We start from the raw sequence: 27,888 nt of genomic DNA, 5'->3' as shown, positions 1-27,888 counted from the left end.
AGAATTATGCCACTTTTTAGCTTAGAATTTTTGTTTTAAGTTTTTGATAAAGTCAAATATCTCTGTTACCATCAAAGCTATAGTCTTGAAACTTAAAATAGTTAATTACTATCGAAATCTACACCAGGAAAAACAATCCCCATAACTCTGATTTGAACTCTGAAGCAATCCCGATTACTCTGATTTGAATTTTGACAGAGTTATGTCCCGTTTTAACTTGGATTTTTTTTTTTTACTGGCAAAGCTCTAATTAAGAGTCAAGCACTGAGGAAAGTCGAGCGCGCTGTGTTACGGACAGCTCTTGTTCCGTTTTTCTGTCCATCAGAGAGAAGTTATGCTACACATATCGTCAAAAGTATTAAAGCGAGCCATGCGCTCTGCACGTCGTCATAATGTGGTGACAATTTGTGCCATGTTTCTTTAAAATCCTTCAAGCAGTTCAAGAGTTACACATCGCACTCGAATCAAAGTTATATGACCTTTGACCCCTAAGTGTGACATTGACCTTGTAGCTAGCCATCCAAAACATGCACTCTGCACGTAGTTTCGATGCGGTGGACATTGTGCAATGCTTCTTTAAAATACCTCAAACAGATCAAGAGTTACAGAGCGGACACGAAACAAAGTCATATGACATTGACACCTAAGGGTGACCTTGATCTTAAAGCGAGCCACCTGATACAGGCGCTCTGCACGTCATCTTGATGTGGAGAACATTTGTCAAGTTTGTTTAAAATCCTTTAAGGGATTCACGATTTACAGAGCGGAGTCGACACGAAATTGCTAACGGACAGACAGACAGACAGACAGACAGACGGACAGATGAACACCTGTTATCTCGGGTGTAATAACAACAAAGAAATGGAGACGCATGTTATTACGTTTTCTACAGTTTTCACAATGATTTACCTACTGCCCTACATTTTGATCCCAGCTGTCCCAGTTTAGACTTTTTCATGTCGGCCGACGACGACGATGGAATAGGGATACATTTCAATCAGACTAGCTCATCTTTTCAACATTGACGCAGATGCGCAACTTATAATATTAAAGAATTTTTCAGGAAAGTGTTATGACGCTAGATCAAATATTTTTGCAATATGTATAACAAAACATTTCTCTGGTGAACAGACGGACGGAAAGACAAATCCAAATCTTATCCTGTTCGGTGACATAATAAGCCAGACCTTACCATCATTATAGGAATGTTTTCTTACCAAACATAAATTTAAATTATCATGTGGAGACGGTCCCCTTGAAAAATCGATCGTCTTAGGTGTTCACAGTCCACGTAGACTTAATTCACAAATGTCTAGTACCAAGGGTTAGGCAAAAACTTTGAATTGCCATTGATGAATAGGAAATTTGTAGAGCGGACAAGAAAAATGACCTTAAGATTTTTTACCTACAAGTGTGACATAGGGCCTGCGTCCTGCACGCTACACGTTGCCTTTAGCATTATCGAGAAGGTGTATATGTGACTTTACATACTCGGACGGACGTACACATGGGTTTACCTTATATATACGAAATTGAAATTATAGAGCAGTCTGGTATCGCTGAACACTGTACGGTATATAAATCTTCTTAGGTAATTATCCATTCGTTTTAGTGTGTTTCTGTCCTTCACTTGCTATTTTTATAAAACAGTCTATGAATTTCCACAAGCTTACAATCGATATCACTATAAGCGACAGCTTATCAAGACTGGGCACTTTGATCTAAAATATAATCGAGCTTGAGGATACCTGTTATCTTTTTTGTTACCACTTAGATGTTTAAAATTACAGTTAAAAAAAAAGAAAAACATCGACATAAACCCACTTTTACATAAATCTAATACACTGTATACTGTATTACAAGCGCGGATCCAGCTCTTTTTCTCAGAGGGGGTCCGCCCCCCCCCCCCCCCCCACCACCCCACGGAAAATTTTGAAAATTAGTGCTTCATTTTCTGCATTCCGTGGCATTTTAGGAGCATTTAAGAACACCTTTCCACTGCAGTTTTATATAATATATCTCTTATTTTCACAGATTTATGTGCTAACCTGTTAAATTTGGGGATAATGCTAAAATCAAGTTTTCTTTAATGTAGAATTCGTAGTTTCTTTTAGATAATTAATAAAAATATGAATTATGTCTGGGTCGTATGAAGAAGCAGTTGCATATACTTTGAATGTGGTCCTAATATTGCCTTTTATTTCGAAAAAAAAACAACAACATTTTCTTTCCTTCTTCTCTTCTTTCCTTTTTAAGGATTTTCCAGTGGGGGTCTGGACCCCCGGTCCCCCTCTGGATCGCGCATGGTATTAAAACTATAAAACAAAAGTATCCAGTTTCTGTCTTCTGACTTAGGTTAATGGAGCTCTTTGTTACATTATGTGTTATCAAGGATCTTATTTTGTGCGATATAAATACTTGTGAGCCAAATTTACTGGATATTTCCTTTTGAATATATTGAGATATTGTGGAGAAAAGCGCGAAAAGGCTGTACCAGTTTATACCCATAATTGTCGGCATTAATTCTGCCACATTGAACGAACACACGCATTGAATGTACCAATAAACCTAGGTCAACCTCAAGTTTTACAGTTAACATCCGATAGTTTACCCGTAATTGTAAAGAGGAAGTGAACGAAATATTAGATCACAATGAATAGTGATAAGTTTATGCTGATTTTCGTGTGTGTGATTGGTTTTTGTTTTGGAGAAAGGGACAAAGTCATAAACTTTCACGACAGAATCAAATATAAAGGTAAGTTATAATCTGTTTAATGAATCGGGGCAGCAATTCAGTGTACCTGCCTTTGTCCAAAATGTGAAACTATTTCATGCTTGTAACTGTGTAATATTCTGCCTATGTCTAAGGAAGGAAATTGTGACCTCTGATTGCAGACTTCTTACAACAGCAATATTCTTTTACGTCACTGCTGTTTCGAGCCTGCCAGGACGAGCCCTGTCTTTAAGGGACTGCTTGACCATTTTTAAGTGTACAGTTTTCTATGATACTACAGTCTTCCCATGTAAAGTATGAAGTTCACAGAGTATCTGTTTTGCAGGTATTTCTAAAGAACAAAGTGTACGCTCTAATTTCAGTCTTCTGTTCACGTTTCATATCTCTATGTATTTTGATTAGTGTATATGACTACACCTGATGCAAAACTAAATATCCCCGATACGGTACGATAGTTTTCAATAAAACTTCACAGTATTTTAAAGGAGTATTTGCATTACACAATCTGATAGAACATGTCGTGTCTCAGGGGGGTCGTCTACCTTGCGCCTTCATAGATCTACAAAAGGCATTCGACTCTGTGTACCGTAACGCCCTCTGGTTTAAGTTGCACCACTTAAGAATGGACGGAAAAATTCTTAGGATGTTTAAATCCATGTACGCAACTGTGAAATCATGTGTCAAACACCTGGATTCATACTCCGATTTTTTCTATATATCAATAGGTTTGAGACAGGGACTAAATAATTCACCTGTTTTATTTGCATTATTTCTCGAAGATCTCGAGTTATTCTTACAAGGGACAAATACATCCGGGTTATCGCTGTACGATATGTGCGTTATTATCCTCTTATTTGCAGACGATATGGCTATCGTCGGAAACTCGGTTACCGACTTACAAGAAAGTCTTAACAAGTTGTATGAATATTGTAATTTATGGGGGCTGCAAGTCAACACAAGCAAAACCAAAGTTGTGGTCTTTCGTCGAAATGGTGGGGTTAAGCGCACCGAGAAATGGACCTTTAATAATGAGCCCCTAGAAATAGTTAACGACTTTAATTACCTGGGGGTTGTATTCAATTACACTGGGTCGTTCGTACTTAATAACCAGTATATTGTGGGAAAGGCATTAAAAGCCTTAAATGTACTGACGTGTAATATAAATAAGTATGACATTAAACCTTCTGTATCGCTACAGTTATTCGATGCATTCGTGGGATCAGTATTAAATTATGCATGCCCGATATGGGGTTTCACAAAGTCGAAACAAATAGAGAGTATACAGCTTAAATTCTGCAAGTCCATTTTAGGGGTCAAACTTAATACTAGTAACGTAGCAGTTTACGGGAATTAGGTCGTTATCCGCTTTACATAACGAGGTATCTACATATAATAAGTATTGGTTTAAGTTAATCAATACAGAAAACATTATTTTGAAAAATATTTACCTTAATGCTTGTGAAAAATGCGAAAATGGCATAAATAATTGGGCAGGTAAAGTTAAAAACTTGCTTACTGTATTGGGTTTTGCTGAAATATGGCACTTTCCAGATAGCTTAAGTTTGAAGCAATTCTTGCCAGTTTTTAAGCAAAGACTTATTGACTGCTTTTACAAGACTGGCACATGCATTTGCGAAATTCAAGTGTTTTGTCACAACTGTATATTCATGTAAAAGATAAGTTTGAATATGAGACCTATTTGGACAAACTACCGTGTAAATCTCTTAGAAGCGCATTGTCACGGCTTCGTATGTCCGCGCACAGGCTTCGCATCGAGTCCGGAAGGTACGGGAGAGATCGCTTAGAGCGCCACGAAAGAGTCTGTTTGCTCTGTGATTCAAACGAGATAGAAGACGAGTATCACTTTGTGATTGTGTGCAAAGCGTTAGAATATTTGCGAGTACAATTCATCAAGCGTTACTATTATATCCGCCCGAGTATGTTTAAATTTACGCAACTACTTCAATCCAAGAATAAAAAAACTTTAAAGAATCTTTGTCAATTCTTAGTTAAGGCAAATATTGCAAGAAACGAACTTACTTATTTAATGCGGTAATCATTTTCTCGTATTGATCAACCAACTATTCATACGACGTGCGTTGCGTTTACAGGACGCTTTAAAAGTTTAAAGGTCTTCCCTTTGAAACCATGTTGAAACGGTTAAATACTTTTTCATTACTTTAATAAAGGAAATAGTATAAGATTCATGCATGGGTTGCCTCCCCTAGTAACGACTACCTTAATGTAGTAATCCATACTTTTATTATTAATGATTTAAATGTTTCATTCCTTACTTAAAGTTAATATTTAATCCATAGTATTTAGGTATTTCCAATTAAAAACTGCTTCATTCTCCACTTAAAGTTAATAATGTTTTCTATCGAGTGGATAAAATTCATAGAAATGTATACACACACATTTCATTCAATTTATCTGTCTTAACTTGGCGATTCCATAATATTTACAAAATAATAATACCATATTTGTATATATTTTCTTACTTATGTGATTAGTTCACTGACTTATACGAATTTTGTTTACAATTTTGTTTGTATATAACGATGTACCAATATGTGTACAAGTTATCATAATAAAATTTTGTCTTGTCTTGTCTTGTCATGTATCATCAATGTAAAACACGAGTTGTTTGCCTATCAAACTTCTACGGAAGCGCGCCATTGCCATTTTTATAAGGGCCTTTGTAAACACTATATATGAACGAAAATGCATCTTTTTTTTATAAGTCACATTTATGCATAAGTTATGCTTCTCCAGCATCCTAAGAAATGGGATATTGTTTTATCATATTATATTTCATATCATTTTGCCCACCCAGTGATGTATAAACAGGACCGTTTTAGAGATATATATCGAAAGATAGGTGGTCAGGTTATACATGTACACAGCACGTGCACTTTAAGAAACAGAGCATGCCTGTAGGAATTTTAAAGGGTTTAAAATGTATAACTTTTTATCTTCTTTAATCTGCATTCATATTCCATTTTTCTGGTCTGTATTAACATTTGTACCTGTGAAAATAGATGTATACAAGTTTACAAAATGAAGGTGCTGATTCCTGCAACGGAGAATAAGGTATCACCATGATCAACAATTCGGTAAAATTTGCCGCCTTATCGGTAAAATTATCCCCCTTGAGGCTTGAAATCACCTGGCTGCGCGATATTGATTTTTATCTGGTTGATATTTTCCAATAGAAACAAAGAAGGAAAAAAAGTTTGAACAAATATTGTTTTTATTAGAATGAACACACAATATTTATTATCCTGTTGAAGTGTTCGTCATTCTTTTCTCTTTACAAAGATATAAAGATTATATATCTAAAAAGAAGAATTAATGCTTCCCTTGGCGATTAAAAAACACCACTACCAGTCTCAATTTACGGCATATAGTTATTGAATAAAAAAAGCAAAAACCTGTGATACGTATCTTATTCTTTCCCATGTAGCCACTTTATTCATAATTTGAGAATATTTATTATCCTATTGAAGTATTCTACAGACAATAAATTTTTATATATGGTTTTATTTTGAAATTATTTTAATGTCTTCTTGCTTCCCTTGACGTTTAAAAGTTGGTGATTTTTGTAAAATTTCTTTATTGCTGATAGTGATCGATATTTAGCTAGACAATCTAAGGGAGACAACAGTGGAAAGCGTTGATCTCGATAAACAAGGAAAGATAATAGAATCGATTTTTACTTAATTCTTCAGTATGATTTCCTATGTTGTTTTAGCTTCGTTAATTCTATTTATTTTTATGTAGTTATAGAGGCAAAGATCATGTGTCATCTTTTCATTAATTTGTACTATTGGTCAGGCATCATTTTATCATATTTAATCTAGTTATAATTAAGTAGTACAGTTTTAAGCCTTTAACATTGAATATTTCAATGCAATATCTGTATTATCATGTTCTCAAAATTCAGTACGCATTTTTTTTTTTTTTTGGTCTTTAGCTTGGTTCATGATAGGTTGACCTCGACTTCATTTTGAAAACAAAGGATGAAATAATGTGTTATGAGAGATAGATTATACATAAACATAAGTTCAGGACAATAAGAGCAGAAACAAGAGGTTTAGAATTTAAAACAATAGATATATAAAGAACAACTACAAGTGAAGAGTTCAAACTAACCTAGCTTGTATTGTGGGACTGTTATGAACATTGTTCATTTCTAATAAAAGTCATTTTAGCCAATTCGAAATGGCATAGATTATTCTAATGAAATGTGATCATACATGTAAAACACAAGTTTCTTGTCTGTCAAACTTCTACCATAATGAATGAAAATGCATCATTTTTGTAAGTCACATTTATGCATAAGTTATGCTTCTCCAGCGTCCTAAGAGATGGAATATTATTTTATCGTATTATATTTTTCATAACATTTTGCCCACCCAGTGATGTATAAACAGGACCGTTTTAGAGATATATATCGAAAGATAGGTGGTCAGGTTATACATGTACACAGCACGTGCACCTTAAGAAACAGAGCATGCCTGTAGGATTTTAAAGGGTTTAAAATGTATAACTTTTTATCTTTTTTTAATCTGCATTTAACATTTGTATGTGTGAAAATAGATTTAGATTTAAGTTTACAAAATGAAGGTGTTGATTCCTCCAACGGAGAATAAAGTATCACATTCCCTAGCTGTTGTTCTAACTTCCCCAATTCTATTAATTTTAATGTAGTTATAGAAGCAAAGATCATGTGTCTTCTTTTCATTAATTTGTACTATTGATCAGGCACACATACATACATAAACGTATATATGGTACATGCATAATGTTTTCATTCCATTTTCTATACGTCTTGAGTCATATCTCAGATATGGTTTGAAGGATTTTAATGAAATACGACAATAATATTAACTGATATTGGGAAATGTGGCACTGCTAGTTGCATTACAATTGCTTGAGGAACACTAGAGTTATCCCTCAGTACTTATATAATGTTTACCAGACAGAGTATTTCTTTGCAAATGGTATAGGTCCATTTTTGTAGTAGGATCATTACGACCAATATAAGTATATTTGCGGCTTTCTAGAAGACTGAGGTATTGTCATTGGGGTCAAGATCATTCTTAGGTCAATGTTGCTGTTCTAAAAATAGATTGTTTTACAGAATTACTTCAGTAAGGAATAAGGTGTTGCAACTAAGGAATTGGCAATCTGGCATGAATGCAATGGCATTAGCTGTATTTTGGGGTTTCTTGGGTCAAGGTCAAGATCATTTTAACTTAAAATAGGAAAAAAAATGTTTTCTCACAATAACTTCAGTTATGAATAAAATAATTAGACCATATCTGCTTAAAAGGTAGTTTTCATACATGCCGATGTTTTTCGACTGTATTCTGGTTACATGTAGGATGGACCAAGGTCTAGGACAGTGAAACTGAAATTGAACCAAAAATATTTGCTCAGTAATTTCAGCTCGATATGAGACATGTGAGATATAAAACTGTTCAACTAAACTTGATACTTAGGTAATTTGCACAGAGACCATAGTTCAGTTTCATTTTTACACATGTACTTAAAATATAATATTTGTTTTACTCCTTAACTTCCGTTAGAAATGAGATACTTTTATTTTAACAGTGTCAGCTGTTTCAGCTAAGTAATTTGAGTAAGGAATGAGATACAAGAACCAAATTGAGATCTCTTTTAAACATACAAGCCAATAAGCATAAGGTGTTTTTATATTAAAACATAAGCGTTATATGTACAAACTTTCTTGTTTGAAAGTTGATGAGAAAATATGATCGGACATAAGAAATCGCCAAAAGTAATATACGCACCTGTGTAATATGTGTTACATCCTTGTACGTTATGTCTGATTGCCTGCTCGCAATGTCTTTGTTATGCTTGATGACACTTTTGTTACAGATTGTGATGATGTGTACCGGAGCGGCTATAACGACTCTGGTAGTTACACCGTGTATCTAAACAGATCACAGCCTTTGAAGGTTGGTTTTTGATTCCAGTATTTGTTGCTATAGATGTTAATTGGGGTTTCAATGTTATCTGAACGAACTGTTTTAGGACCAACCAAGCAGTGTATTTAATTGATTAATCCTGATTACAGGTTATATGAATAGAGTTGGCAAGTAATAGTTAAAACTTACTAAAGCAAATTTTAAAAAACAGAAAAAGAAGGTTTCTTTCCATTTCTAGAACTAGTACATTGATTCATTAAAATATTTTTGTGTTACTTGTGTTCGTTTTACATTGTTTGTACTTTATTGTACTTTATTCGGCGAACGATATTATTAAAAAAAAATTGTTGAATTGACTATGGACATTTAGAGGAAGAACAGTGTACAAGAACTATAACTCTATTTTACTTAATTTTCAATTATCTCCCTTTAGTAGACTTACTTGAAACTTTTGAAACGTCACGCACGTGGAGGACATGCATACATATTGAACACAGCTCTTCTTGATTGCATACTAATATGTAGCATATTACCTTATTTTGGCCATCTTCTTCACGATACATTTGAGAATTCGCTGGCATTGGTCAAGATCTGGTATTCTACTTTGTATGTGGATTCGTTTTTAGCTCGCCTGATCAGAAAGTGCTTAGGATGAATTTTTGTGATCACTTAACAGTCCGTTCGTCGTCGACATTTCTTAAAATAAAATGTCATTTGAAACCGTTCGGTGAAAGTTGACGAATCTTAGCCTGGATGTTTCTTGTAGTGTTTCTTTTTAAGCCTGTTCAAACTGTCCCGCTTTGTTGCACATAGTGCTTTTATAAAAAAAAAATGAAATCCCTTCCTTAGCCGCTGGTCCGGTTTAGTCCGGTGACCCTAAATTCCTAAAAAATAAAAGACACTCAAGGAAATTGGTCAATTTTGAACATGTATACAGTGCATGTATACATCGAAAGCTTTAAATATTATAAACGTGCTGGCCCGTTTTTAAATTAAGTTCACTTACATGATCCTTCGGTGAGCTGTTTACATAATCTGATTGAGGTGTTCAATGATTCATCAGGTTCTATTTTATTCAGAGATTTGTTTAAGCTGATGATGCTCACAAATTGGCAGGGTTCTGCTCTTCTAAAATAGTGTTGAAAAAGCGGCACTGGACCAGTTATACGTAACGTTTACTATCTGGTCCATATTCTTTGCATGAAGTTGCAGCGTTAGTTATTTCCAGTGATTACTCGGATTTTATTTTATATTGCTGATCTCAGTTAAATACCGTTTCCTGTATGTAATATCTTACATTTGAAATTTAAATTGACCGAAGTGATGTATGCATTGTATATTATTTTGGACAAAGGTTTACTGCCGCTTTGAATCAGGAATTCCTGCAATTTCTATCATGCAACAGAAGTATGGTACAGTGAATTTTGCCCGAGGGTGGTATGACTACGTGAATGGGTTTGGATCTACGGCTAGCGACGACTACTGGTCAGGTTTAGAACACATGAAAAGTCTTACAGACGCCGGTATGTTTTTACAGATTTTGGACTTTGACCAGACTTGCGCTTTAGCAAAATTTAGAATGAAATGTGCTTTTCTGCGGAATGTACACTTAAAGTAAGAGTTTCTTATCTGATGTTTTACATAAAACGCGTTATCGAGAGCCAGGATTGCATTTTAAGTAATGATAGAAAACTAATTATACATCGTCGAAAGTTTAGACTAAATAGGACAAACTTCCAGATTTGTGTCATTTAATTTATAAGATAGTTAAATACTTGCATTAGTTATAAAATTGAAAACAAAACGAGCCAAAGAATTCGAGACAATATTCATATATAACAAGCACATTCAGTGAGTTTATATCCCCCGCCAAATAGGTTGTTTTGTGAATGATGGGACTGTGCATTCATTCCACATATGCATGTATTTATGAATTCTTGAAAAATAAAGGTCAGTAAGTATGCAATTAATGAAGAGGTACTAATGAAAGATGTGCGAGCACCACTGCCCTATAGTGATATATATTTGTGTAAAATTTCATGAAGATCCATCAGTGAATACTCTGTTACGTGGGTCTTTGTGGATTGTAAAACAGTTAAGAAGTAACTGAAGTGTTCCTGACGATTATTAAGAGTACACCACCACCCTATCTACATTTTTATAAAGTTTCATGAAGAGTCATCCATATGTTACTTAGATACAGTCAAAAATCTAGCCGATTTTACTAAATCAAGGGGGAAACTGCTTTTACTGGGTCAAGGGAGATAATACTATACGTGAGCAAAGTTCATGTGTTAATTAATAATTTTTAGGTTTGTTTTTCTAGCTAAAACAATTTTTTAATTATAAGCATTTTCAATTTCGGAGGGACGCACGTACAGGGGAACGGACGAACAGCCGGACGGACAATGTCAAATTTGTATACCTCCACCTGTGGCGGGGGATAAAAACACTCTGTAAAATACGTACAACTAAAGCGTAAGTAACGCAGTAAAAATTAATGTAAAAGTAAAGGGAATCTAGCGTACTTCATAAAATATTCAAAAGATATACACCTGAAAAATAAAGCTTTATAATTCTTGATATTTTATGAACATTCCACTTTACTATTTTAATTTGTTCAGTGTTTTGGTGTACTGTTGAAGACAGGGATACCTCTACGACTGTTTCTTTGTTCTGCATGAAAGATAGATCAACGGAATTCTTTAATCCCAATTGAACTTTAGACCGAGATACCAAACTGAGATTGAACTCTATTTTTTATTGTAGGTTATCATAGACTAGTGGTTACTCTCCAAGACTGGAAAAATATCATCAAAACTATTCAATACAATTATTTCGTACTTGGACCAGCAAACCAGCGCTATCCGTTACATATTGGCGAGTACATTTCAAGTCACATCCTTCCCGATGACTTCTGGCACAGTAATGGCATGCCGTTCGCAACCATCGATGTCCCCGACACTCGTAATTGCGCCGTTAACATGAGAGCCGGTTGGTGGTATAACTATTGTACATACGCTCTTCCGACGGGACGTTATTACTTCGGCGGTCCTTACACACCGTCGGGAAGTTTCTACGACGGCATATTCTATAGTGATTGGCACGGCATGGGATATTCATTGAAGTATATCAGAATGGACTTGTATCACATTTAGAATGGTACAGACATCCAAGTGCATCCAAGACAGTTGAAGAAACATGTATCTTACCGACAAGTTTTTTTTGATATATTGCATCTACAAAATATTAAACAACTCGTGGAAATATGTTAAAGAAATTCAGTCAGAGAACGACACCGAAAAGCTGATATGCTATGTGATTGACCACTAAGTCGATACAGTTTGCATTCAACATTTCCCTCAAGTATTAATTGATAATGCATCTTAGAGAAGTTGATATGATAACTTATCGACATGAAAAGAGTGATATTGATCTAGGGCGTAGCCCGATGTTGATATCACTTTTCATAGGTCGGTAAATTGACCAAACCTAAATGGCAACAATTGTTTCATTATCAAAACCAAGAACTCAAATATTTTTTGAAAATAAATCCAATTATTTGCAACGTTAGACATATTCCCCGTGCTTTGATTAGTTAAAAGTTTTGTAAGACGGCGCCTTGTTGTGACGTCAAAATGTTTTGCTGCTATTGCTGGATATCACAACGCGTTTTTGCTCCGCGTACGACTGAGTACGACATTTTATCATTAATCATCTGACTGTGTTTAGACCATTGTAAAGGAATATAAATAAAGATTTAATAATAATAATTGTTTTCATTTCTATTAATATGGCGAAGCTTTGTCGACTTTTTTTCTTCTGTTTTATGTCCATGACCAGGCTTGCTTGACAGTAAAGCTACATTAACTTATCAAAATTATAGATATAGGTAATACCATATCACTTTTGCAAAACGCTGTTGAAGAAAACTTTCCAGAGGACATATTTTATCTCAAGAAAAATAGCAAACATTTTGAGCATGAGATTATAAAATAGAAAAAAACACATTATATCCACAAGTCTGGACTCATTAGTAACGCAGTCTAAATGTAATAAGTTAAGTGCCAAATTATCAAATATCACCAAATTCTCAGAATTAATCTGCCGTGCAATAAATGAGAATCAAACATTAACTAAATCTGAGTTGACTCCCCCACCTCTGATTCATGTGGGGAAGTTGGCATTTACTTGCGGAGAACAGGTTTGTACTGGTACAGAATCCAGGAACACTGGTTAGGTTAACTACCTGCCGTTATATAACAAATACTGCTGAAAAACGGCGTTAAGCCAAAAAAAACAACAAAAAAACTAACTAACTGATTCAGGACGTTACACGTGATTAGCTAGGATGTAGTCTGTGATGTATCACAAGGGCTAGACCTTTTTACTTACATAATCCAACAGGCCAGAGTCTGCAGAGAATCAACTTCGTTTGGATGTTTTAGGATATAAAAAGGATTCTTTACAAAAAGCTGAAATATCCAACAAAAAGATTATTAGCTCTACATCGAGAAACATGATATAAATAACATTTCAAGATTTCAAAAGCATGGAAGATATATCTATTTTTACTCATTTTGCTAACATGTCGCATTGTTTAAATGTTAAGAAAATACACAGAAAAGTTGACTTGTGATATTAGAAACCGGTTGATTACAATTTATAAGATTACAGAGGTGCTGATTTTGATTTTTTATTATAAAATGGTAAAATATCGTATAAATATCAGTTTAGTAAGTTTAAAGTAATGGCAAAATAACCCATGGTTGGTTAACTGTTTTGTTCCGAACAGATTGAAAAAAAGGTGACATTTTATCATTTTAGTGTATTAGTTTCCATTTTGAAACTAATTGAATTGAAAATTAGGTGCCGAATCTTGGGGTATGTTTGGCAAAAGACATCAAATGGAGAATTTGGTCCGCTTTTGTCAATTTGGTCTATTTTATGTTTTTCAAGTATATTGGCATTCAGCAGCACGTACAAACAGACATTCATGACAAAGACAGATATTATTACATAAGTATATTACCATATATAAACTAATGTAAGCAGTTGTAAAGTTTACTTTCAGATGGCGAAACAACAAATGTAAGAAATAACAAGAAATATCTTTAAAAATGATGGTCGGCGAATTGTAATAAGGAAAGAAGTTTATGAATTTTTGATCTAACATTCATCTTTCATCTAACATTTTTCGAATTGCAAAACTAAACACCGCACTTTAACAATTTAAATGGTTCTCTTTTAATTTTTCGCAAAGGTTTCGTAGGGTTGCAATTTTGTTTCGTTTATCCTTAGACGAATAATTACAGCAGTAGTTTGTTGAAGATTCATGAAGCGGTTCATGAGAAGAGGTTATTAAACGTGTTTATATTTTTAGCTAAATTGGTCCCTATTCCCATTTGTAACAAAATAGCAGGAGACCTTACGATATTGTTACACATCGGGTTTGATAAAAATCCATTACATTTTAGTGGTTAATGCGAAGAAAGGCATATCTAATTTTAGCTATAGTGGTCCCTAATAGGGCCCAAGTTCCTATATAAATAAATTTGGAAGAGGACCTTATAATGATGCTCCAGACCAAGTATGACAAAGATCCACCAAGCTGTTCATGAGACGCTGTATAAAGGCATTTCTAGTTTTAGCTCTAGCAGCCCCTAAAAGGGGTTAAATGTCCCAGCTGAACAAAGTTGGCTGCGGGCCTAATAAAGATCCTACAAATCAAGTTTGATTAGAATACATGAGAAAAAATCAATTAAAGGATTTTTTTATTTATTATTTTTATTTATTTCTAAAATAGGCCAACTGATCCCGCTTTAACAAATAGCATATTCGCTATTCATGAATCTTTGGACAATGACGTCACACCTATAAAAAAGTGAAGGTCAAGCAAAACGTACAATTGTAATTATTTCAATATTTCTGTTTCATAAGCAAAGTTTGACCGTAGCCATATCACATAGATAAACTGTATGCAGCCTACCTTCTTTTCAGGGTAATGAGATCCAGTCATTATATAGCATATATATAATAAAACAGATTTCAACTGAGTTCAATATTTGCATACCATACTAAAGAAAAATATTCATATATAATAAATCAGTTAAATAATTTATAACAAATATATCAAAGCAAACAAGTACTCATTTTAATATGCAATCTGAATAAGTCACAAAAGCAAGAAACCTTTTCATATACAAACAACAACTGTAACAAGGAAAATCTTTTTAAAAGCACTTCTCAACATAAAAGACTCTTATCACACCCTTATTCATGTGATAGGCAGACCGTATTCAGCTCTTTCTTTAATTTGATATATGTTGGTATTTGAACAGGTTTTTATCATATTTATTAAACTTACTTATCATTTTGAGATATATCAATATTCTTGCTAAATATACTGAGCCAAAGTTAGCTTTAAAACTGTGAACAGCGTCGTTTATGATAAACGCTTTGTCTACATTTCACTCAGCGTAGCACAATCAACAGAGTGAAAGAAATTGACACTCTCGTCCAATCAGGCAGAGTGTTGCATAAATCTTCCATTTTGATAAATTATCTATAATGCGTTATCAAGTAGTTTGATTTGCAAACTGAAGTCACGTGGCATAGGTAACGAAAACGAATTTAGACGGCGTCGCCGAAAAAATGGCATTCTAACTACATCTATCAGTTACCAATACAACCCGTAATTTTATATGTATATGTCTGTGTTGTTTTAACGCTCCTTATTTTGGGAAAATTGGCAGTTTTATTACAGGGGCCTGTTTCACAAAACGTTTTTGTACAAAGTTCGCACGATTTTTATGAATTTCGAACGTCTGTGTACGAAGTCAGTGCCAATACTGGTAAAATTATTTCGTACGAACTTTTTTCACAGAAAGTGCATTTCTCCCAAGGTGGAAAATGATTTCCTTTGTACATGGTAAAATCAGTAATAAAGACCTAAGTAAGCATAAAACATTGGACATACTTTACAGCAGATGTAGAATAAATGAAAGCCGGAAATTGAAAGTACGATATCCTTTTATGATAGATATTAGAGTAACGAATATAAATGTAATCGAAGTTCCTATTTTAGAGTAAATAACTAATTATTCTCCGTATTTTATGATTTAAGACTAACGCAAAAGAAGATCATCCCGCGATCAAGTGACAATATGATACCTTGTAGATGTTATCCAAAATCAGGCGAGGTAAAAATAAGATCTGTTCAGTACACGGGCGTCTCTTTTTAAAAAGGGGGAAAATGAATTGAACCCGCTTCAGTATGCTAAATCATATTCAGTAGAAATACCGTGCGCATGCACAACAATAAGAAAAGACAAGATTTATTTCAAGTCGGAAAGAATACAACAAATAAACGCTCTTGATCTTTTACAACCAACGATATCTTTATGTCATTACAGTAGTTCCACCATAATTAGATATTAACAAATTTATAGCACTTTCTTCAGTACGTCGAGAACACGACATCACATCCTTTGATAAATCATTGCCATAAGGCCCCTATGTAACTGTGAAAAAGTTAAAGTGCTTGGTTTCTATATTAGTTCATTAAGGTCAAGCAACCTTAAATTATCAGGTAGATCTAACAGCATACGCGACAAGGAAGCACAAATGAACAAGCGATATGTACATGTATGAAGCGTTCTAAATAGGGTACATCATACAATCAGATTCTTATTTCATAGAAAATGAAAATCGATTGATTCGGTGACTGCTATGTACAATACACATAAATATCAACCTATATTAAGATGTATATGTGCTTTGATTCTAGATCTATACAATAAAAAGATACTATAATCTAAATATAAATTAACTGAAACCTTTAAATGCCTTTACCACTTCAAATGTCTACTGTAGAGGTCTCCTTCACAAACAACAAGCTTGGACCAATCACGAAAACGATCCGAGTAACAGAGATTACGAGGGCGAAAAAGGTGGCGACATACATGGGTGGGGCATAACAGATAATGTGTTTGACAGTCGTGTTTTATGACGGCCTGAGTGTTATAAAACTTGTTTAGAATTTTCAGGAAGACCAAAATGGAAAGGTAGACACCCCTCAAAAGAACATTAACAGGAAAGGCAAGCGGGATGCCGTCTAGAAGGAGAGTGGTGTTGGTGACCTTGTCACCATAACTAACGTGCTGTCTAAAGTGACTTCGCCAACTATATCAGCAGGTTCGAGTGTACTTGGTAATACACAAGCGGCTGCTCAAGAAATTTTATTCTTTGGTAGCTTTTGCTATGTCTAAGCGAATACCAATTAAATAACCATAATTATACTGGTATGAACGTTTTATTTATGCTCTAAAAGGTGTTTTTTAGCTTAAACAGGTTATAAAAAACAATGATAATGGCAAACTTATGCCTTTTTGAAAATTGTTGGAATTTCAGAGTGTTAATGCAAAACCTGAATGATAATGTACTTTACAAAATCAGACTGTATTTGATGGAATTGCTAATTGTAATTAGCCGGATAGTTGAGCTATTTTATTCATCTGCTTTCTTTAAGACATATAATAATGAAAATACTTTCCATTTGTTTGTATTTCCGGAAATGATTGAAGAATGCTTGAAAAGACACCAGGGGTCTCCACTATCAAAAGTTTAAAAAACACTGTATCATTTAGTGGCTAGCCAAAATAATTATAATAACTTTGCGGCTTTGAACTCTCATATTTTAAAAATGATTTTGACGGAAGCCTATGGATGCCTTATGAATACAGTACTGTAAAAATATATGCATCTATTTCCATATTTGTTTTCAGACAGTAAAAGTATCTCTTGTGGAGGAAGCCCTCATCATCACAGAGGTTTGTGTAGATGGTATCGATGTTCCATTGTTAATTAATTAACAGACGGGGGTAATGTTGTTGACGTACCGGGTGAACTTCTGGTGACGGCCTTACCTCCAGGCCAGTGTGGAACAGTAAAGATTAAAGTCCAAAGTAAAAGACCTGATGACCTTGCTTTGTAACCGTCTCTTGAAAAGTAATATTTGCTAAGTTTATTTTGTTAATGGATCTATCAATTTTGCTATTTTGCCAGGATTTAACTTTACAGTACAAGTATGTGATATAAATGTAGATAGCTATTATTTTTCTGTGATAAATATCTCCCTTGGAAGAAAAAAGGCAGCCATTTTAGTTCAACTAATCAAAGTGTATGGAGAGCTATTCTAGTCGCGCTGGCATCCGCGTCCGCGTCCACATCTCGGATAAAGATTTGGTGCACTTTCACTTTATCTTTGTTAACACTTGTTGGATTTAATTTAAACTTGTAATAGATGTTCCACATCATCAACTACATCAAATGATACATGACCATAACTCTGGCACCAGTATGTAATGAAATACTATGTTCTCTTTTTACTTAGAATTTCTTGTTTAAGTTTTTATGCATTTTCACTCTTTCGCTGTTATTACTAGATGGATTTCATTAAACTTAGAAAAGTTGTTCCACATCATCGATATCACCCACAACATATAACACAAGGTCTATCACTCTTGCACCCATATTTCATGCAATATTCCCCTTTTTACATAGGATGAACTGATTGAATTCATTTTATGATTATAAAATATAGACAGTTTGATTACAATCAACCAATTGGTAGTTCATTCAATATTTTGTTGGTATTCGTTGTGTACTAATTTTCGTAATTTAGTCAATCCCCAAAATTTAAATCCCAATATATGCACAGTAACCTAAATTGATGAGTGTTATACAACTTTTTTTTATAGTCATGTTATTTTAAAGGTCGATTCATTACAGCATCAAGACTTTAATCTGAAATTTTAAGTAATTAAGGGAATAATGATTTTAAGTTTGAATCAAATCCATATTTAATAACAGAGATATAGTGAAAATGCACCAAACTTTAAAAGTCATGAAAAATTGGTTCCTGAGTCATTTTATGTGGGTGATGATGTGGAACAACTGTTTCAAGTTTGAATCAACCCATTCTGTAATAACTAAGATAGAGTGAAAGTGCACCAAAACTTTAACCTGAAATTCTTTCAATCTATCTCTGTTATTACTAAACGTGTTTGATTCCAACTTAATACATTTGTCTCACATCATATAACATACGGGCCATGACTCTGGCACCAATATTTTATGAATTATGCCCATTTTTACTTAGAATTTCGGGTTAAAGTTTTAAAGCACTTTCCCTCTATCTCTGTTATCATTGAATGGATTTTATCCAAACTTAAGATAGTTGTTCCACATCATCACCTGAAATTATAAGTAAAAAGGGGGATAATTAATAAAATATTGGTGAGAAAATTATGGCTCTTGTGCCATATCGTGTATGTGATGATGAGAAATAACTATTTGAAGTTTAAAGCAAACCCATCATGTAATTACAGAGATAAAGAGAAAGTGCATCAAAACTTTAACCAAGAAGTGGCCGCGCGGACGCCGACACCGACGGCAGGTCGAGTAGAACAGCTCTCCTTATACTTCGTATAGTCGAGCTAAAAACGATACAAAATGACTGAGACAGTAAAGATGAGCTCCTCTTATCCAATATTCAGAAATTTACTTTAAGAAATAAAATTATTCCTCGTAGTTCAGTGTTGATATTGAAAGGGACGTGGTCACATTTTTCAAGTACGATTTTGATTGGTTCGCGGATACCTGCAATTTAAATAAACTAAATATATCGCCGAAATGTGCCAGAGATTTAACCAGAGAACGATGGTAGGCCTCTGGTATGCAAGAATACATTGACCAGAACTTCCTGACTATACGCAGAAATAAGCATCATACCAATCATTCCTGCGAAGTTTCACTGAAATCTGAGAGAGAAGTGTCTATGAGGTGTCCAACTAGGCTTTTTGTTTACGTCAAAACTGTTTTATTCATAAGACATGAATCATTATTTATTTTTCATTTCAAAAATCTTTCTTTCTGATTTCTTCATTCTGTGGGAAAGATAGATGCATACACAACATGCTCTTATAACTGAGATGCAGAATGTGTATTATTTGAAGCAAGTCCTCACAATTATAAAAAACACGAAATTGCACTTGCATCATTAGATTTTTGTTTAGCTTACATGCAAACGCTGACGCTGATGAACGGGTGACGACAAAAGCTCATGTTCTAACAGATGAGCCAAAAACAAATACCATATAAATAACTGGTACTAAACAGTATACAGTTGGTGAGTTTAAAACAAACAAGTTCTATCTTCAGGGACATATATATTTAACATGTTTATATATTTCATTAAACATTCAATATACATCCATTTCGCTAAATTTTCAGTAAAGGGTAAAAAGGATCATTAATGAGTTTGGACGAAACTGGATAAGCATTGTGGTGCTAGCAACGGACAAGGCACAAATACATATATGGTAGGCCCTTACACTATTTCACGCTCGAATTCAATTTAATTAATTAATAGGAATTTAATGTATTTTATATACAGTTTACTTGATTTGACATTGTGACATAATTGCTTTCAAGAAATTGGGAATTCTTTCAAAAACACCTGTTAATGGTCATAGGAAATATAGCTATTTGGATTCCGTGACTTTAACCACGTGACATAATCTTTCAATAACGTGACCTGATTTTTAAACAATAAAGAAAGCCATTGGAAGATTTCTTATGCAGGGAAATCAAAGGTCTCGATAAACTTAGCTTTTATCTTATTTATGTAAGGAAAAACTGAAATTAATAAATATTTTTTATTAGTCAAAACAGACATGTAAAATATAAATAACATGAAACACGGGGTACAGTGTGTTTATAACACAATAAATTATGAAATAAAACCAACCTTACTGAGCGTGCATTTATTGAATGGCTAGTCGGCCAATAGTCGCTGCCTGAGATCCTCAGCCATTCAATAAAAGTATTTTTTCATGACGTAACAAATATATCTTCCTTTTTTTTGTCTTAAAGATTTACTTTAGACAGACACAATATAGTGTTGAACTATAGACTGGTCAATAGTATACACTTATTGGCCGGTCATCTATATAATGGGTCATGTAATGATTTGTATTGTTATATATTATTAAAAATTCTGTAAATCGCCGGTACGTAGTCTGTGCTTTATGACCGGTCGATATTTATTGTGTTTATTGGGCTAATAAGTCTTAAATCTGAAACTAAAACTGTGAAAATTAGATTCTTGCTTCATGTAATAATACATAGCTTGCCGGTCCTTCGGACGTCGGGCAACAGTTTAGACTGTTGACAGAGATTAGCCCTCAGTAACAGTATATTATAGAGCGGCGATTTATATCAAGAGTTGTGTAAATACACAATATTGATAGTATTCATAAGTGACTTTTACTTTATTTTGTATACTAAAAGTGTACTTATGGTAACCAGAGAGAATAATTATTCGTCTGGCTTATGGCATACGGTATGGCTGTAAAATAAATAGTTTACCCGTTCTACAGAGCTAACCGCACAGGCTTTGTGTAATGAAGACTAACGTATGTAAGCTCGTATGTCGATTTCCTTGACTTTCAGGCTCGGCTCCAGAAAACATGGCGAAAATTTGGTGTGGGCACAAGTTGGAGTACGGGAGGACATCAACCCCATGTTGGTGGGGTTCAGGGAAGACCACGGAGTAATTTTACAAATATGGTTGCATATAAAAGAAACTGCGACTTATATGACAATCGTTTGTAAAGTACACACAACTCGCGAGATTTCATTTCCTAAAACTACGACAGATGCCTTTGTTTCAGGTTGTTGTAGATGATAAAAATTCTGCTACAACATATTACTTGTATTCACTTCCTAAATTTTATAGGCGTTCATTCTGGCTCTGAATTAGTTTTCATAATCAACATTACTGTTTGTTCTGTTGATATTTAGAAACGTACATGTGAATCAATAACTTTTTCTAAATCTGCTTAATTGTCGCGCATGTAGTTATTCAAGTTCATAAACATGAGGAAATTAAAAATTAATAACATAGCATCATTTTTATGATGTTTGACGTAACAAAACGTTACTCTACAATGAGCATGACGTAACGTATTTAAGTCTTTTTGTGACAGACATGTTAATTCCTTCAGGAAGGTATTTTACAAAACAGTGCGTAATATACATGTATATGGAACTTTCTGTACGAAACGTATGACATAAGAAAGATACTTTGTATTATAAAGCATACAATATCTTCCTAGAAAAAAACGCCAAGATTACAGCGGTGTGATACAAAATGTTTCAAAGAGATTGAACTTTAAACGTGTATCCTACGCTGTTTTGTCCTGCAATAGCCCTGCGCTGTCCGACAATAAAAGCCATTTGCAGCATTGGTATATCTACTTATGAACGAAATAGGGGTGGGAGTTGGTCTCACAGTTCTTGCAACATTTAGCCACAGTGCATTTCTACCTTAGAATGCTGCATGTCTGTCCATTCTCTACTTGTGGAAAACCACTGCTGACGTAGCATATCACTTTAGCATTGGTTTTCGACGAACGGCAAGGTTCCCAGTTTTCGTGATACCAGTATTTAGCACTAGTTTCCTTTCAATTTACAGTAGTTATTTGTAGTTATTCCTGTCCACCGGGAGCCATATTTAGCACTGGCTTCCGACGAACGCCGAGGTTCTCCCATTTCACCCAAGACAAACGCGCCGTCAGATCTGGAACAAGCAGATAGATAAAAATTAGACATCTTGATAGACTAGTTTTATTTTCTGGGTCTTTGTGACCATGGAGTGAATACAGTGCTTTTGTACCGCAGAATTCCTCGTAAGCCGATGACAGACACGTGAGGGGTGTTACACATATGCTGAACCAAGCCTGATTCCAAAGGATACGTACTTTAAAGGTGTACACAGAAAAAATTTAAATATTGGAAAATAAATATTTGCATTTAATTATAATAAATGTTAGCAGTAGTAGCACTCCAGGAGAACTACGTTCCAACGTAAGTCAAGTCTCATCGATTTCATGTGACATATCTCAACGACAATGTTACGGTCTCGCTCCGTATGACCTTGTTGATTCATTTATTATGTGCAATAAAGCATTGATTCTACGTTTTCATAACTGAAAAAATGAGTTTTATGTGTGAAAGCAATATTAGCTATTTGCAGAATTTTGAAAGATAAAACGAACTAGCTACAAATAAACTTATGTGAGCTACATAAATGTTGCAAGGCCGCAACGATAACGGACAATATGTGACAACGTCTCACGTACAGTGTTGCAAAGTCTCAGCATCATAATTACCATTTGAACTTGTACAAAATTCATATTTACATTTTATCTTTACGTTGGGAACATTTCTTAGACACTTTCATAAATGACCGGATGACGTCAGAGCAAGGTACAACAATTCAATCAGTATGACAAATACCTGGTCATTTTACTAGGTCTGTTTAATCCCTTTGCTTTTTTAAAACTCACAATTAACTTAATGTGATATTTTCATTTTACTCTTTTAATCTCGTATAGTTTTACATCCCCCCCCCCCCCACCCCTATTTCTTGTGAATAGATTTTGTTTTGTTACAACAGATTCCTTTAAAAAAGATCTTCTTTTAGAGTTAATGTATGATCCGCAAAATCTATAATAGAATTTTGTATGAATTTTACAAATATCATTAAAATTGGCATTGTATATTCTGTGCGCCCATAGTAAGTTATAACATGAAGGCCTCCGAGGCCAATGGTCGCTGACTTCAAATCACTTGCCCTCTCAACTATGTGCTTGAAAATAAGCTTTGTGGGATTTCCATGTAAGAAAGTACGCTTGCAGTAGGTCGTTTGCTCTACCAAGATGCCCGTCCGTATATAAAATAATGTTCAGCGGGCACCTAGGGCCTTCCATCACCACGAACCTTAATAACTTTTACGAAAACGCTTCATTAATATTGCTAAACCGGCTCAAAATAGCTTTTCGTCCATAAGCTGTAAAATAACGTTGTTGTTTTTTTTTTTTTGTTTTTTTTTTTTTTTTTTTTTTTTTGGACCGAGATATATACTTCATGTAAAAGGGACGGAGAGAATCTCTCAAGGTACCTGATATTTCGTAGTTCACATAAATAATACCATATATATTCATTGCATAAAACGCTAGTTGTCATTAACAGAACGAGAGCAATCTGGCACGGGGTGTCAGATGGGTTTGGTCGGCATAGGTTAAGTCAACGGAAACGCCAGTCCAGTGTGCAAGAAATATTTTTCCATATTGACGTTCCAGTTTCATATCGGGTGCGTGTCGTCAATTATGACGTCTCTTTCATAGTCAGGGTTATTATAAAAAGATTATTAGATTTGCATCGAGAAATATGCATTCATTCGTCCTAAAGTCGTGCAGTATTTCTGCTATAAAAGCGTCCATATTTCTCGATACAAATCTAATATAAATGTACCCTACAATTACATACTCACTTTATGTTGCTTCGCTGCGTATGTGCTTCTAAAAGATCTGTTTGCAGACTTAATTATAATAAAGGTGTGCGCATGCAGTAGTATAAGTCAACTCTCTGCCACCACGTACATTTTGCTTTCATTTGAACTAATATATCTTTGAGGAAACCGTTAAATGAAAACCGGATAGAAAATACTTAAGTCAAATTTAGACTTGCTGGTATATTTTACCCGCATATAAGTAATGTGTTTAGCCACGCGACTTCGATGAGTGTCAGTAACGCTTGCATATGTCGCGTTTAGAGTTAGTAACATCATCGGTTAGAATGAGGAACATGATATTAAATAAATATTGCCTGTTTATGATAAAGCAGTTGCAAAAATAAAACATATTTCTAAGATTAAAACTGACATTGCCTTCAATCGATCATTGACTGTCTGTAAGTTTTGAAAACATGTAGTATATTTTTTATTCTGGAAAATAGCAAAACACTTCTATTTTCTCAAGTAACAGACGACTGCTTTTAAAATCTAAATGTTTTAATCAATTTATGCGATGACTATTAAAACATGAATACATGTTCATGCAAAGACACAAAAAATATTATCAAAGTAATTATTATAAATGAAAATTATATAAGCCGCGTGATATTGAGCGATACCGTAACCAGACATCGTGGAGATATGTCACATGATATCGTTGAGACATGACTTACGTTGGAACGTAGTTCTCCCGGAGTGAGTAGGCTCTGTAATGACATTTTATGTATTTCTTTATTTCATATATAAACAATATTTCAGAACACCAGAGCAGACGCGATATATAACCAATTATTGTAACAGGTATATTCTTATAAAAATATATTATTATATATTGAGATGTTATATAAACAAAACAGCTAAATTGCTAACTGTAATCATTCAGATTATAAACATGAAAGCTCACATATATTTCTGCTGCAATCTAGACTAAAAAAAGTTGACTAAAACAAACTAGTAAAAACTTTACTCTTAAACTCTAAAACAATATATTTCTTATCACAAATGAGATGAATTGATTAACATTAACAACTGAAAATCATTCAAAAATGAATACAAATGTGAAAGAATTTTTGGTTTAAAGAACATATCTGTGCGCAAGACATCATACAGTGGGCGACGCATTATAACATGGCTTTCATTTTCATTTTCATAAAATCATAACAAACACAAAATGACGTTTTTGTCTCGTTATATCTTGGTTTTGAATTGACATTATCAGTCAGAAAGCATGGCACGAAAAGCCTTCCTTAGAGTTGCATAAATTATTTCCAAATTAATATGTAATACCATTATCCAGATGTTTCAGTCACCTTAAAGTCCTTTCAACTTAAAACGAAAATATCTCAATTTTCATTTAATATTAACAACAGCCGATTACATTTTTCTCTTGATATATATATATTATTAGTTACATGTATTACTTGTTTTTCAGTAAATTATTGTCGTGTATAAAAGTGTAATGAATTTCATGTGGTAATTTTTACTTTGAAAAATATTGTACGCAACTATAAAATAAATACTATATTTAGTTAAAGTCGTTGAAAAAAATATGAAATAAAAGGACGTTTCTTCGAGAAAATACTGCTTGTTGTGTTCACTGGAAGTTATTTCTATTTTGTACTGACATCAACAAATATCTATGTATTTAAGTTAAGAATGTTTTCATTTTTCTTTGACAACTATCGCATCTTTTTTTTTTCAAGGTAAAAAAAATGATAGATTGATGAGTTTGTAAGATTATAAAAAAAATCTATCTATCATTCGTGGAAATCCAAATATCACACAAGCATAGTCAAACAAATTATAAACGTAAACGCATTTCCCGTCGTTTTTATTTAATTATTAGTATAAATATAATTTAGCAGGTCTGAAATGTGAATCAACATAACATATACATTAAAGGTCCAATACTAAGGAAAGTGAACATTTTAATTTCTTTTAAAAAGCACAGAAACTATTTCATTTTATTGGAAAATGAAAGTTGTTATGTAGAAATTCGAAATAAATCGCAGTATATGTACAATTATTTTTCTATGAAGTATGAAGAAAGTTAAAAAGACCTGGGGGTCATTCTGTCGATTCATTGAAATTTCAACATAATACACATACATTTCTTTGAGTTCCAAAGACCTTCTGTAAATTTTGACCTGCCAATCTTCATTATTTAGTGTCTTGCAGAAGTCTATGCACTGGCTATGAAAAAAAATGCCAACTCACTTTCCCTTAGTAATGGACCTTTAATATTGTCCTAAAATGCAAATCGCTTGAGTGCCTTTACAAACAAAAACAACTACAAAAAAAAGTTTTACATTTAATATTGTATGAAATAGAATTTGTAGATATTGGTTTGTTATTGCTAAAACTATCGCAATGATCTGTAGATTCGTTTCTAACAAGCAGTACCCGGATTCGATTTCTAACGAAGACATAAATATATAAAACGGCGAATATTTCATCTAACATGCACCATACGGTATCGTCGTGAATGTAGCACAACAAATACTTCTTGCTCAGTTTTACCAAGGCTGACGCAACCCCACTTTGATTTCGGTAAATAAAACGTTTAAATGCAAAATGTTTTCGACATGAATTGAAAAAAAAAACTTAAAGCGGTAATTATCCATTTTAAGCGGAACGCATTTAACTTTGAAAAATATTTGAAAAAAAAAGGGGGCACTTTTAGGTCCGCCTTGATCAAATTGACCAGGCGGAATTTGTGTTCTTGCCGATTCAATAAGATTTTAATCTTTTTCGCTATAACTTGTTATGGGGACCCAATTGGAAATAAGTGATTAATTTTACTTTGATGGGTCAACCCAGGTGTTAAGATCATATCTTTATTCTATGTCATAAATTATAAAATATACTTGACCTAATCTTTCATGTATTAATTAGCATATCTATTTTAAGATTTTTATAAAATTCTATTCAAAGCATTTTAATTTATATTGGTCACTGTATAGATGTATTTTTACTGTATAAGTTATATATAATGTTTTATGATCTTTTGCCTGAATAAATTTATATTGAATTGAATTATTATTATTATCATCATTATTATTTTTTTTATTATTATTATTATCATAACCTTCCATTATTGCTGCTACTAACATTATTATTAAATGAGAAATTCTTACCACTTGTGTTCCATGTTGTTTTCACGTCAGCTTTGACGCAATGTTCCACGTATTCCACTGGATCAACTTTGGACGCCAACATGTCACGCAGCAGAGCTATGTACGATATTGCCAAACGTAATGTGTCTATTTTTGATAGTCTTTTCTCGTAAGGAAATGTTGGTACATGCAATCTCAGCTCTTCAAATCCGGAGTTAATACTCAGCATGCGTTTTCGTTCACGCACATTTGCTGCGCATCGTACCGGTCGCATCCCGCCATAAAATTCGTGATGATGTAGAAATTCTTTGCCATCCTCTTCGCTCGGACTACGTTCAGCCGGCAAGGCGTAAGCACACGACGGATAGTCACTTGGGGGAGAATTATTACTATGGCGGTATAAATTGTCCTCCTGTGTTATTTGACCTAAAGTTATGTAAGTTGCGCGTTCGGCGTCTTCAAGTTCATTTTCAAAACTTCTGCAGTAGTTTAGAAAGTCAGCGGATACGTTTTGTGCCATTTGTACAAATAATTTGTAATCACCTTGTTATAACCAAATTCAAATTGTCACGACAGAACTGTAACCATTAATCTGAGATTTGGAAGCTATCATTTTGTGTACGAACGGTTTTACTTGGTTCTGTGAATATTTGAAGCAGT

At 33.9% G+C, this 27,888-nt stretch overlaps 2 protein-coding genes across 2 annotated transcripts; one reads left to right on the top strand and one right to left on the bottom strand.

Moving 5' to 3' along the window:
* The first annotated feature begins 2,589 nt into the window (after positions 1-2,589).
* Positions 2,590-12,464, top strand: LOC123532003 (fibrinogen-like protein 1). Its single transcript, XM_045313334.2, has 4 exons — positions 2,590-2,755; positions 8,642-8,721; positions 10,046-10,214; positions 11,461-12,464. The coding sequence occupies exons 1-4, from the start codon at positions 2,653-2,655 to the stop codon at positions 11,847-11,849; spliced, it is 741 nt and encodes a 246-aa protein (XP_045169269.2). The 5' UTR covers positions 2,590-2,652; the 3' UTR covers positions 11,850-12,464.
* A 7,556-nt stretch (positions 12,465-20,020) lies between these two features.
* On the bottom strand, positions 20,021-27,888 carry LOC123532459 (pancreas transcription factor 1 subunit alpha-like). The gene is made up of 2 exons (XM_045313903.2): positions 27,250-27,888; positions 20,021-22,336 (listed from the first exon to the last, which is right to left on the bottom strand). The coding sequence occupies exons 1-2, from the start codon at positions 27,746-27,748 to the stop codon at positions 22,245-22,247; spliced, it is 591 nt and encodes a 196-aa protein (XP_045169838.2). The 5' UTR covers positions 27,749-27,888; the 3' UTR covers positions 20,021-22,244.

Source organism: Mercenaria mercenaria, chromosome 11, assembly GCF_021730395.1.
Source record: "Mercenaria mercenaria strain notata chromosome 11, MADL_Memer_1, whole genome shotgun sequence".
Classification (NCBI taxonomy): domain Eukaryota; kingdom Metazoa; phylum Mollusca; class Bivalvia; order Venerida; family Veneridae; genus Mercenaria; species Mercenaria mercenaria.
This window is presented reverse-complemented; position numbering and strand designations above follow the sequence as displayed.